The 13,090-nt window shown below is 38.5% G+C and overlaps 1 protein-coding gene across 1 annotated transcript in view; it reads left to right on the top strand.

Annotated features, from left to right (window-relative positions):
- Window positions 1-5,549: 5,549 nt before the first annotated feature.
- The window catches only part of scyl1 (SCY1-like, kinase-like 1), a 31,641-nt gene continuing 24,100 nt past the window's right edge, over window positions 5,550-13,090 (top strand). Inside the window, exon 1 of the mRNA XM_028458726.1 lies at window positions 5,550-5,827. Within this exon, the coding sequence (XP_028314527.1) occupies window positions 5,720-5,827 (108 nt within the window). The 5' untranslated portion in view covers window positions 5,550-5,719. The remainder of the gene's footprint in view (window positions 5,828-13,090) is intronic.

The following is a 13,090-nucleotide window of genomic DNA, read 5'->3' as shown; positions in this document are numbered from 1 at the left end:
ATAGTAATTTTAGTTTAAATATTAAAGGATTGGGTGTGGGGGGGGGGGTGAGATTTAAAACCGCTTGTGTAGTTTTTTTTCCACAGGCTTGGCCCCTAAAGCTGATCATCGACAGCATCGCTAGCCACTTGGTACAAGTTCAGCTCAGCTCTCCTTATTTAAAGTAGTGCAATGGAGTTTTGTTCATCCACTGATTAACAGGATATAGGAAGGTATTTGGTATTTATTAATTTACAAGTCCTCCACAGAGTATAAATAAATCCATGTTGACATTTTGCTTGTAAATGGGTCACATGCATATATATATATATTTGAGGGTGGGATGGGGGCGTTAATCAGTTTCCTCCTAGCTTTCACGGCACCGCGTTGCCCAGAACAAACGGCTTCGATAGGAAACATCCAGGCCCGCCCTCCAAGACTCAAGTGGATACATTGGCATGCAGAATAGCACCCTCAAACGTAGCAAGAACTCTTGCAGATTAAGTTAGATGACTCGCCTTTCCAAAACCCATTCAAGGCATCGTCTACATGTCAAAAGGACTTCCCCCTGCTCAGGCCTGCGGTATTTGTCATTTTCAAATAGTTTTATTCCCAGTTAAGATTTCTATGTAGTTCAACGCTAACAATGACAGTTGTCTGTTAATGTTGTGTTAAACTGTGACATTGTATTGGGGGGGGGGGGGTGTTGTGGGAGAGAAGCTGTTTCCTTTGCATCTTTCAGTGTGCTGTGTCCTGTGCGCTTTCCAAGACCATCAGGAACTCTCCTAACTCATTGTATGTACGAGTTTCCTTGCGCATCGAGCATCACGTAAGCTCACTGAACATGTTCTCATTTACCTCAACATTCATTGTTTGGCTAGATGCCTTCATTACAACTCCTTTGCAATTAGTTACCATGTCTTGTATTTACAATACAAAGAGTGAACTATCTGTAAAGGATTTTCTTATTGTGTAATAAATGCATAGCTTGTTGTGATTGAATACAGTTTCGGTATGCATTTGTTCTTTTTTGGGGGTTTGTGTGGGGAGCTTTTCTTGTGCTTTTTCAGGTTTTGACTAAAGCTTGGAGCTTTGTAGAGCACGGATGTGGCCATTGACTTCTTTTCAAAGTGTAAATGAAAGGCAGATAAGTTCAATCCATCAAATATTGATGTTGGAAAGCAGAGAACTTTGAGCCCTTTAAGGGTCGCTAATCTTGAATGGATGGCATTCCTGATTTGTCCTGATTTTTCTTACTGTAAATGGCACTGCTGTGCTTTTTTACAAGTCTCTTGTGATAACGGTAAGATTTGATGGAATTTCATTGATTCTGACGTTATCTGCTGTAAAGCATTTGGGTAAGGATAACAATAGTCAGTTCTATGATCATGTGGGGAGGGGCACTGGGTGTTTGTTCTTTGCCTCTGGTTTTGCAGAACAGTCCAAATGAAGAATGGTGGACTAGGACAACATTCATCCAGCCATTTGAATCCAACCAACGTGCAGTTTGAACTAAAGGACACAGGTCATCTTTAATATATGTGAATCAGAAGAGTTAGTCCTCAGCTGCTCGTCCTTGTGCAACTGTACAGGAGACGGTTTAATCTTGTAATAAACTCCAGATCGTGCAACTGCAGGATGTGAAGCAGTGTAAATTTGGGCTGCTGAGGAAAGCTGTGCATGGTGCAGCTTTAATTTGGCCTTTAAAAGCAGCGCAAATGTGCTGCTGTAGCTTGTACTGTCGGTTGGTTTTGGTGGGCATATCCCTTCACTTCTCTTCACAGAAATCAGAGTGCAAGACCCATTCAAGCACGCCTCAACTCTAACCTGGAGCATGTAGTAAGATGTGACTTAAACTTGTCAAATCATTTGCTTTGTTGTAGTTAAAATGACATCTTGGAACTGGCTTTATGTTAACCTCAAATAATCAGTAACAATGCTTTACTAGCATATTCCTCTTTGGCCCTGGGGCCCCTTTGCTTTGCATCTCAAAACCATAAGATGAGTAGAACTCCAATCTTTGAGTATTGTGTGGTGGGTGTGTTGTGTAGATCGCTCTTTGTTTCAGATCATTTTCGTCTGTTCACTCGATCTCGCCTGCCTATGAATGCAAAACCATCTGTGGAAGCTGTCAGCCGATCTGAATGTGGCCCCCCTGAATGAAGCACCAGCCCCCTCTGTGCGCTTGAGCTTAAATCCGAACCCCTGACGTCCTTCGCAGAAGCCCCGCTCTCTGTGTTTGTGTGTGCATCCTCTCTTTCCCCCTCTGGTTTCTCAGGTCACATTGCGTTAAAATTCGATTTGTCATCTGGGATGGCCTAACCTGTGATGGATCTCTGAGAATCAAGTCATTAAACAAGAGCTGCTGCAAGCTTATTCCTTAATACTGCATCACTTCAGTCACATGGGTTCTAAGTTAAGTAATTCTGGTTCCCTTGATTTTATTTTCTAAAACATGCCATGCCTCGGTATAACTACATGTTGCATGCAATCACCTCTGCATTATATTCTTTATGCAATACAAAATGTTGTGGCCAAAACATTGCTGTAGTGTGGTTTGGGGTATTTGGGGCGGGGCAACACTCTTCTCTCTCCTTTTCAGATGTATCTGCTTACTGACCCGAGCAACTTAATCATCAGGGAATCATGGGATGGCGTAGTACGTCTGACTACTGCAGTCAATAGGTGTTGAGCGTCACTGAGGAACAATTGCAGTATTCAGTTGTTGAATCAGGAAAGAAAATGCAAATTTTTTTTTGACAAATTTTGTCAATTGTGGGTTTTATGTGGAAGGGAGGGGATGGGGCACCTTAAAGTGTCTATCTTATTTTCTATTACAGCCATAAACTAAACAAAGTCTTGACTGTTGGTTTGATCCAAACGTCCTGCCACGTGGCACAGAGAAACGGCGTAGAGGTGCTGGTACGGTGGATTTGACAAAATGGATGTGATGGAATGAGAAATGCACAATTCAGTGTTGTTGGGAGTGCTGGGAGCGGGAAAACCAGTTTTCTTCTTCTAGTTTCAGCCTCGGGATCGCGAGAAATCCTGCGCAGACAGAATAAACTAGTCGCTGGGTGTTGGTGGGTTTTCTTTTCCTGGGGAACAAAATTTTTGTTCCTCCAGGGTTTGCTTTTCTCCCCAATCGCTACAACAAAAAGCAAAAGACTCCGGTGGTGGCACTCCTGACTTTGTCGGGACGGGGTTCAATTCCCTGCGGTGTCTGCTTTTCTGTAGTGTGGTAAACACCTAGGACATAATCTAAAGATTTGATTTAGTTTTTTAGGAAAAAGAGAGAATTAAGCATGAGTTTAATAATGCATTGGTGGTTACTGACACCTATGATCCTGATTTGTGTCATTTCCCAAATAAAATGATTGATTTCTGCTCAGACTTTGTTTCTAAATTTCTGAAGATCAAATCACTCCTGGATAAACATGTTCTAGGTTTATTGTCCAATGAGGGGCAGCGGCATTGGTTAGTGGAAATATAAAGCAACATTGCAATACACCCATAATGCAAAACAAATCTTATAAATATATTAGGTTAGTTCCTAAGTTATTAGTCAATTATTATTTTCCAAGATTATGACCTTGTCTGAAAAATGCCAAACCAACTATTGAATTAAAAGCCTCAAACACTAACATTCAAAGCAGTCAATTTGAAGACTGACTATTTAAAGTAGCTATATTACAACTGAGATCAAGGGACGGCATTTATATGGATAAATGCATAAAAATACACTTAGTTGAATTTATGCAACACTTAAACGCTCCAAAGCTAATGTATATGATTTCTGAAAACTACTAACATAACAACATTGTGTTATATCAATCGTTGCTTGAGAATGTGGGTGGTAGTAGCTCAGTCCGTAGAGACATGGGTTGGAAACCGGAGGGTGGTTGGTTTAAGTCCCTATGCCGATTATTTTACTAAAGTAATTCAAATTCAAAATATATTCAGTTCCAGTTAATGCAACAGTGTAATCCCAAATATCTTACCCAATTATAAAAAAACGTGTATTTTGTTACTAGTTTAGATCTTAACAGAATTATACCAAGTTATTGTGAAATGAAAAAGTTACCATGACGACACATCACATCTTGACTAGAAGCACAGATCACGAACCTGTAGGAAGGAGCAGAAGATTGAGATACTGATTGGGCAAGAAATTCAAACGTCAAAGCAGTAGGTGGCAATATGTGTGTGGGTATATATATATATATATAGCTCAGCAGAGGATGTACTTTTTGCGGCAGCTGAAGAAGTTCAGTCTGCCAACAAAGATGATGGTGAACTTCTACAGCTCCATCATCCAGTCCATCCTCTGCTCCTCCATCACCATCTGGTACGCTGCAGCTACGGCCAAGGACAAGGCCAGACTGCAGCGTATCATCCACTCTGCAGAGAAGGTCATCGGCTGCAATCTGCCCTCCCTCCAGGACCTGTACGCCTCCAGGATTTTGAGGCGTGCAGGAAAGATTGTGGCCGACCCCTCCCACCCCGGTCATAAACTGTTTCAATCTCTCCCTTCTGGTAGGAGGTTTCGGTCCATCAGGACCAGAACCTCCAGACACAAAAACAGCTTCTTTCCCTCTGCCACCACCCACATGAACACACCCCAAGTCACCCACTGAAACCCCCCCCCCCCCCCCCCCCCCCCCCCACACCCGATCACCACCTCCACCAGCTTGATACCTGCTGGTGTGTATATATATATTTATATTTATCCTATTTATCCTTTATTCTCTATCTATCCTTTATTTATCCCTCATCCTTTATATTTATCATTATTATTATTATTATTGTTGCTGGGTTGTTCTTTGTTGTTTTGTTTTTATTTCTTTTATTTCTTTTTGTTGCTTTTGTGCACCAACCACCAAGTCAAATTCCTTGTACTGTCCTCAAAACTGTACATGGCAAATAAAACATTTCTGATTCTGATTCTGATTCTGATATATATATATATATATAGTAGAAGAGCTGTGGTTAAGTAAAGGTAAACATAAGAAAATGTTCTCTATAATAACATAACTATAAAATAGGTCCAAACATGTTGTACAAAGTGTACAACAAAACAGTCTGAGGCATATTTCCTTGCATAGTCTGTAATAATGTATTTATATTCTATTATATCTATATTCTTATAGGAAAATAATATATATATTCTTCATACTTTTTATATTATTTTTATATTTATATGTAGCCTCTCTTATTGCTTTGTCATATTTTATCTCCTTCATTGCACTATTTTTCAGGTGTCTTTTGGGTATTCTGTGTTGCCTTTTGTCGTGTTTTTTCTTGCACTTTATCTGAGCTGTAATGACAGTAAATTCCCCACTGCGGGATCAATAATGTGTTTTTACTCCAGTGGTTCCCAAACAGGGGTAGGGTTCGGTTATCATAACCCAATATTGCAACATTTTTTAGGGTTAGGTTTAGTCTTCGTCACGCGACTAAAACTGGCCAATGGCTGACCTATCACGTGACAGAAACTGGCGCCCCCGTCGGATAGAATGTCGGTATATTGATAAGGCAACCGTACGCACAGCCACTGCCTTGTTTAAATGTTTTTGTTGTACGATAAGTCCTTTTGCCTGTAGCGGAACCATTGAGCTCAGACAAAGTTCCATGCGGAGCCTTTTGGCAGCTGCACTGTTAGCCTGTTAGCATCAGCCAATCAGATCGGTGCAGCGCTGCTGCTCTGTGTGTATTTCATGAGGTGTGGAGTCAAAGGAAGATGTGGTCCTTTTTCGCCAGGGATCCTGTCAAAGACTTTGCTTATGAAATCCTCCCAGACAGCCCGGAGAAGTCCGGGATATGGAGCCTGCACCGCGGGAAGAGGAAGGTAAGTACTGCACTCAGCCTGATACTGGCGTTAGCTCGTCCTTAGCCTTAGCATGAAGCTAACGTCAAAGTTTGGTTGAGGCTGAGATTTTGGTCAAGTGACAACATGTTATTAAACAAGTAAAGCTTATGATCTCCATCGTTTAACTCGTGTTATTATTATAACTCGTTGTGCTATTCAGTTTTAGCCTAGCATAGTTGTTAGCTGTGTTGTTTACTCCCGGATCTGGACACGGATCCCTCGCCACGTCACCTCACGTTAGCCCCGTTATTATCTGCTCTCTTATTGTTCATTATTCCTCCTCGTGTGGTGAGTTTATGTAAAGTTAAGTCCCATACTAGTTTCAATGTTAAATATATACTGTACTGACAACATCTTTAGCCACAGCTAGCATTAGCTTTAGCATTGGCTGTTCCAGCTTCACTCGTACTGCTGTAGTATTAGCAGTTATACATTATTTAATTAAATCTCTAGGGAAACACCTACAAATAATTATATGTATGTCTAAAGAGTCCACAACTTATTATTTGTATTTTTTTAATGGTATGTTGACAATCAGAATCAGATATATTTCATTTATTCCAGGGGGAAATAGCTTTTATTTATTTTCTTTATTTTAACAGATGCTCCAGAATATATAAATTTTAGCTACGCATCAGACTCATAAAGTAGGGTTGTCACGATACAAACATTTTCAACTCGATGCTGATACTCAGGAAAATAAACGGTTTTCGATATGGCTGGGCGATATATCGAGATATAGCGAGTTTTCTGTTTTGACAATAAGGAAAATTGCAATATTACCTGTATTTTTTTAATATTATTTTGTATTAAAAAACTAATTTTAAAAGTCACTGCTTTCACTACTTCCCAGTAGAACTTCCCCCAACCCAGACCTTCCCCTTAGTGAGTAATTTATAAAATGCTTTTTGCAGATAAAATCACAAAGGGCTGTACAGAGCTGTGGTGAAAATACAAGTGCATCATAATAGAATGATAAAACATGGGTGCATATACGTCATGAGCCACACTACAGAACTCACTCACACGTGCTGTCCCTTAGAGGAGAAAAAGTCAAAAGTGACTCATATTGTGCAGCTGTTTGTTAATAAATGTGTTTGTGTGGCATTTTGCATCAGCAAATTTAACCCAGAATGATTTTTCTGGTCAGATTTTTTTTTGAAATGTAATTAACGACATTTGTATTGTATATCACCATTTTGAGAAAAAATACCGAGATATGAGTTTTGGTTCATATCGCCCAGCCCTATGTGATTGTATAAATAACATAAAGTTAAAAATATGTATATATAGATATATTTCGATATCGGCTAGGGCTGGGTGATATGGACCAAAATGTATATCTCAATATTTTTTGTTGCTGAACCATGATATTCAATATATATGTATATATCTTGATATTTTCTTCTGTAAAAAATAACAAAAACAAAATCAGTTCTAAGTCAAATCTATCAAAAGTCACACAGGCACCTTTATTCACAGTCAGCTGCACAATAACATGAAATATTACAAAATAAATGACCTGTTTGTGAAATACAAAATACTTTAATATGAATTACTCCTTAAATAAAATACATAATAAATGTTTTCTATATATATATATATATATATAAGCTCTTTCTTGACTTGTGTGCAGCCCTGTACAAACATCTTTGTGTTTTGTGTAACTAAGTAACATGTAAACAGAACAAAAACAGCACATTTGCGTCTGTAACTGTAAAATACAGAAATATAAAGAGAACAAAATGACAACAGCTCAGGCCTAATACTGTATATATTAGAGATTCTGTGCCAGTGAAACTAGCCTGTCGTCAACAGACCCTGGCTTTAGTGATGCCCTGTTGCAGGTTACAATGTTGCCACGGCAACTGAAAATCCTTTCAGAAGTGGAGCTGGTTCCTGGCACACAGAGCTATTTCTTTGCCAGGCGGCTCAATGCTGGAAAGGCAACTTCATGCCCCTTCCACCATTTCAGAGGGTCCACCTCACTTTCTACACAGACTACCTGTAGGTAGCTAGAAAGTTCTTTCTCTGTTGCCTCCCTCTGTATGAGTTTGAAGAAGCTTTATAGTGTTTTCTTCTTTTTAACTGTGGGTGGTAATGTAACTGCTGCTTCTGCTTGATCTGCAGGCTCAGCCACATATTTTGCATTGAGGTGATCCACAGTGCTGGTCTTGATGGATTTGCACAGCTTGGTATGACCTTCTTCAGTTGCGAGAAGACTGAAGTTAAACAGGTGTAGCACAGGTCTGAGGTATGAGAGAGCCACGTACTCCTCACCTGAAAGAGCGTCAGTGGAGTCCTGAAGGAGCTTTAGAGCTTTCTGAACTGCCTCTAGAACCTCTATGTCAGGGGTCTGCAACCTTTACTCTACAAGGAACCATTTTGCCTCATCTCTTTTGGATTAAAGTCCTCCTGGAGCCGAAAAATACCTTCTCAATGAAGACAACACAGTAAATTATATTTTATACTGTTAAAATTAAATAGATTAATGTTTGATTTGATTCATATTGCTCATATAAATGGCAACTTAAAAACAGTTTAAAGTAAAATAAAATGACATGAAGAAATAAAACAGTATCTTGCATCTTCAAATTCTTACACATCTCAGTTTACATGAACACAATGTTATATAAAGAAGATTTTTTTAGTTAATGTATTTGAAAGGCTACAAAAAGTCACTTGAATGTGATAACACATGATCATGTGATCAACACATGCTAATTGCTCATTTCTTGCCACACATAAAACATGCATATTTAACCTGTACATTGGTGGTTAAATTAATCTGTTCCCACACAATTAAAATCTTTATTTTCTTCCAGAATAGTGTTTTTGTTGGTTTAATTATCTTACCAGGGATTTAAAACTTAAGGTTAGCCACAGGTGCAGGAAAGTTAATGGTCTGTAGATGTTGCAGGAGGTGAAGTAGGAAGGTGCTGAGTCATTGCACAACGTGATTTATTTTTAGGTTAACAAATATATTGATTTAATTGGTCATCATTAATCAAAAAAATAACTATTTATTTCAAGAGTTCTTTTTAAAGCTATAGGGAGCCATTGCATAAGAGTCGAAGAGCCACATTAGGCTCCAGAGCCGCAGGTTGCAGACCCCTGCTGTATGTCTTGCCAGGTGGGGACAAGAGTTCTGGTTTTCTTGTCAGCAGAAATGACTTTAGCAATTGCTTTTTCCTGCTCCAGAACCCTCTCAATCATTTTTCACCTTTATCCCCAGATTTAGCTGCATCTGTGCTTCATCCAGCTCTCTTCTCTTCCTCCAGCTGTAATAGATGCTGCTGACGACTCTTACACAGAGACATTGCCCGGGTGATGCGGGCGTCATCCATACCATGTCCTGTAATACACAAATTGGAAAAATACTTTTTAAAATATCTTTCATTGTTTTATATGAAGATGCAAATCATTCAAAAGCAAATACACTTTAATCTGTGTTTAAGGATATAGTATATGTAATTAAACTATTGCTAAAATTGATACACCTGTAGTCCCATTAGAGCCAGAACTGGTATTGTAAACTAAACTATTTTTATGAAACCACCATTACATTAGTTAAACAGCTGTATATTAAGATGTGTAAGCAATTCTCTCAGCAGACACACGCACACACTCTCTCTCTCTTTCTCTGTGATAAGTTCTGTATGGAAATAACTGTATTACCTGTTGCACTCACCAATGGCCAGATGATGTCTGTGCCCAAAACACTGCATCCTCTGCCACTTTTTGAGTTGCACCGTCTCGACAACATTACTTCCGTTGTCAGTTGTTATAGCAACCAGTCCATTCAGGTTGAGCGTCCAGCATGTGAGGGCATCCTGCAGAGCTTCAGCTATGTTCTCTCCAGTGTGATCTTGGGGGAAATGACAAGTTTGGAGACTGGCAATTTTCATTTCCCATTCCTCCATAAAATGTACCGTCAAACTCATATGGCTCACAGGTCCTGCTAGACCAGCCGGATATTGGCACCGGCAGACCCCCGTGACCCTGTTAAACGGGAATAAGCGGGTATGAAAATGGATGGATGGATGGGTCCTGCTAGACCACATATCGGTAGACGGAGAGGCCCTCTCTGACTTCAGTGCACATTTTCGGCAAAAGTTCTTTTGCAGAGTAACAATGACTTTGTACCTTGGGTCCATGGCTTTTAGTAGCCCTTTAAAACCGTCCTGTTCCACCGTTGCAACGGGGGCCATCTCTTTAGCAATATGGTAGGCTCTCTACCTTGGTAATCTCACCCCCCTTTTTTTCATGAGGCACAGCACGAGTCATTGAAGTTTTCAGCGTTGTATTTTTTTGAGGGACAGAGTGGGAGAGGGGCAGGGCGGGGTTAAGAGAGACAGAGGAGAAAAAGGCACACTGGTGGCTCTACGGAAAAAACTTTTAATATTACATGAATTATATCGATATTACGATATAATGCTATGCTATACTGTATCTCTTAAATAAATATTAAATATATCAATATTCATTAAAAAATAAATATATTGCCCAGCCTTAATATAGGTGATATTGTCATTTTCTTTATTGCCAAAATAGAAAACATGATATATCACGATATATTGCCCAGCCCTAATCTCTCGTGTGATTGGTTTATTTAAACTCACTGATTGGCCCCAAACATCCTGATGGTGTAAAGCAGAGCGCCAACAGCGGTCATAAATGTTATCATTCAGTGCCACACATGCCTTATTCACTTCAAAACACAGTGTGCATGTGTGGTGACATATTATTACCCAACCCTCTGAATCTAGAATGTTGTGTGCTGTTAAAAACAACAGACTGTCACACTGGGTAAAAACAGCTACACTTGTTACATTACTTTAAGTGCAATAAAACCTTCCAAAGTAAAAAACCAAGAAAAATGTTTACAATTGAATCTACAAAAAGAGTGGTCATTTGAATTGAAATAGTAATTTGATTCAGTCAGAAGATTTATTTTTTTCTTTAATCACTGAATATTAAGGATGCACCGATCAATCGTTGCTGATTTCCTTGATTTTGGGAGATCGGCGATCGGCCGATACTTGCATATGAAACTGATCTTTTCTACTCCGCAAAGGTCTTAAAGTCAGCCACTGTTCCCTTCTGCTGTGAGATGACTGACAGGCCCCGCCCACCAGGACGTGTGCTTTTAGATGTTATTAGTTTGTCCTGTAGATTATTGTTTTATCTTTTACTAGGGATGTCTTGATAAAAAATTTTAATTTTCGATATGATGCCGATATTGTAGCCTTGCATATCAGCCGATATTGATCCGATACAATATCAGCATTAATCATACATACTTTTATTACTTTATTTTTATTTTTAATAATACTTATTTTGTAGTGTGGAATGTTAGAAAAGTCTTGATCAAGTGATGTTACTCAAACAGAGAGCAATAGTCACCAACGGTAGGTATGAGAAAAACTGACCCATTTATTATTAACCAATTTGTTACATACATTTTAACCTTCAACATAATATCTACAGCAGGGAAGGGCAACTATTACAGCGGGGGCCACAAAACTGTGATTGTATCTGATGGTAAAATGGTAAATGGACTTGATTTTATATAGCGCTTTATCACCACACTGAAGCAGTCTCAAAGCGCTTTACATAACAGCTCATTCACCCATTCACACACCAGTGGGACAGGGCTGCCATGCAAGGCGCTAGTCGACCACTGAGAGCAACTTAGGGTTCAGTGTCTTGCCCAAGGACACTTCGACACATAGTCAGGTACTGGGATCGAACCCCCAACCTCTCGATCAGAAGACGACCCACTACCACCTGAGCCACGGACCTCATGGCTTACATGATTAACATTCATGTCAGCATTAACACAGGGCAGAAAAAAGGTTTTATCTTTTTTTTGTCTTTGTGGTATTGATGTTATGTCAGTTTTTAGCTATTTTGTGTATTTTTGTTATTTTTTGTGTTCTTGTCATTTTCTGTAATTTTTGCAGCTGTTTTCTGCATTTTCCTGTCTTTTTGTGAACAGTTTGTGTGTCTTTGGAGCTATTCTGGAATGTATTGTTGTTTTGTGTGTTTTTCTCGTCATTTTGTTTGTTTAAGTGGTTGTTGTCATAATTTTTTGACTTTTTTGTGGACTGTGCATTTTGCAGCTGATTTGTGTGTTTTGGGAGTTATTTTGTGTGTTATTGTGAGTTACAGTCTTCAGTGTAATTTCTTGCAAAAGTTTAGTTTGTTTTTAAAATGTGAAAAATAAAAGACTAAAGAAGCTGTTATATATATTTTTTAATTTTTGGCAGCAATGTTTTTCTTTTCATTTATATTTGAGTTAACTACCTCATGTGCAGTTAAAACAGAAACTTTGTATTGTTTCACGGGTATTGTTCAGGTCAGGCTTTTTAAAAATCAGTGATGAATGACATCAGTTTACATACATTAAAAACCTTTAAGTATTCAGTTGTGTCTGCCCTCCCTGTACATAAACATCCTTGTCTGTAATGTATGTTAAAGAGATTAACTCTACTCCACGGCTGGTGTTTACACATTGTAGAATATCAGATTTTTTTCAACTTATTGTACAACTTTTTTGGCCTGAGCTACAAAACTCCCAGCTTCCCCAGCATTAGTGTTAACGTTAATGGTTGAATTTGATTTGAGATAAGCTTTATTTTTGCATTACCTTATGAAGAACATGATTATGTATTGCACTTTTTCTATCAGGCAATAAACATGTTTTATTTTACAAAAGTAATATGGCACATTCTTAGTTTAAATGACTAAACACAGAGGTGACAACTAACAAAGTACATATACTTTGTTACTGTACTTAAGTAGTTTTTTTCTGGTATCTGTACTTTACTTGAGTATTTACTTTACTTTTACTCTTTTACTTTTTTAAACAAATTTCTGTACTTTCTACTCCTTACATTTGAAAAATTAGCTTGTTACTTTTAAGACTTTAGAAGATGATGTCACAACATGAAAAGATGCAAACCTGCAACCATGAAGCTGAAGGAGAAGCTAGTGCTATGCTAGTGCTTTGTTAGGCAAGTCCCTTAGTTTTATGGTTAACATTTTCAAGTTTTTAAAAAAATGTTAAACTCAAATCTGCATTTTTTGTCCATAACACATTTAATTTACACATTTTAGCTATGATTACTTAATTTTCCAGGTGTTCAAAGAAAACATATTTAACTTGTTTCCATGTACCAGTGTTCTACAAGTTCTTAAAAATAAAATATATGGAATTTGCTGGTTTAAAAAACGTAT

This window comes from Gouania willdenowi, chromosome 10, assembly GCF_900634775.1.
Source record: "Gouania willdenowi chromosome 10, fGouWil2.1, whole genome shotgun sequence".
Classification (NCBI taxonomy): Eukaryota; Metazoa; Chordata; class Actinopteri; order Blenniiformes; family Gobiesocidae; genus Gouania; species Gouania willdenowi.
Note: the sequence above shows the minus strand (reverse complement) of the source record. Positions and strands in the feature narration are given on the sequence as shown.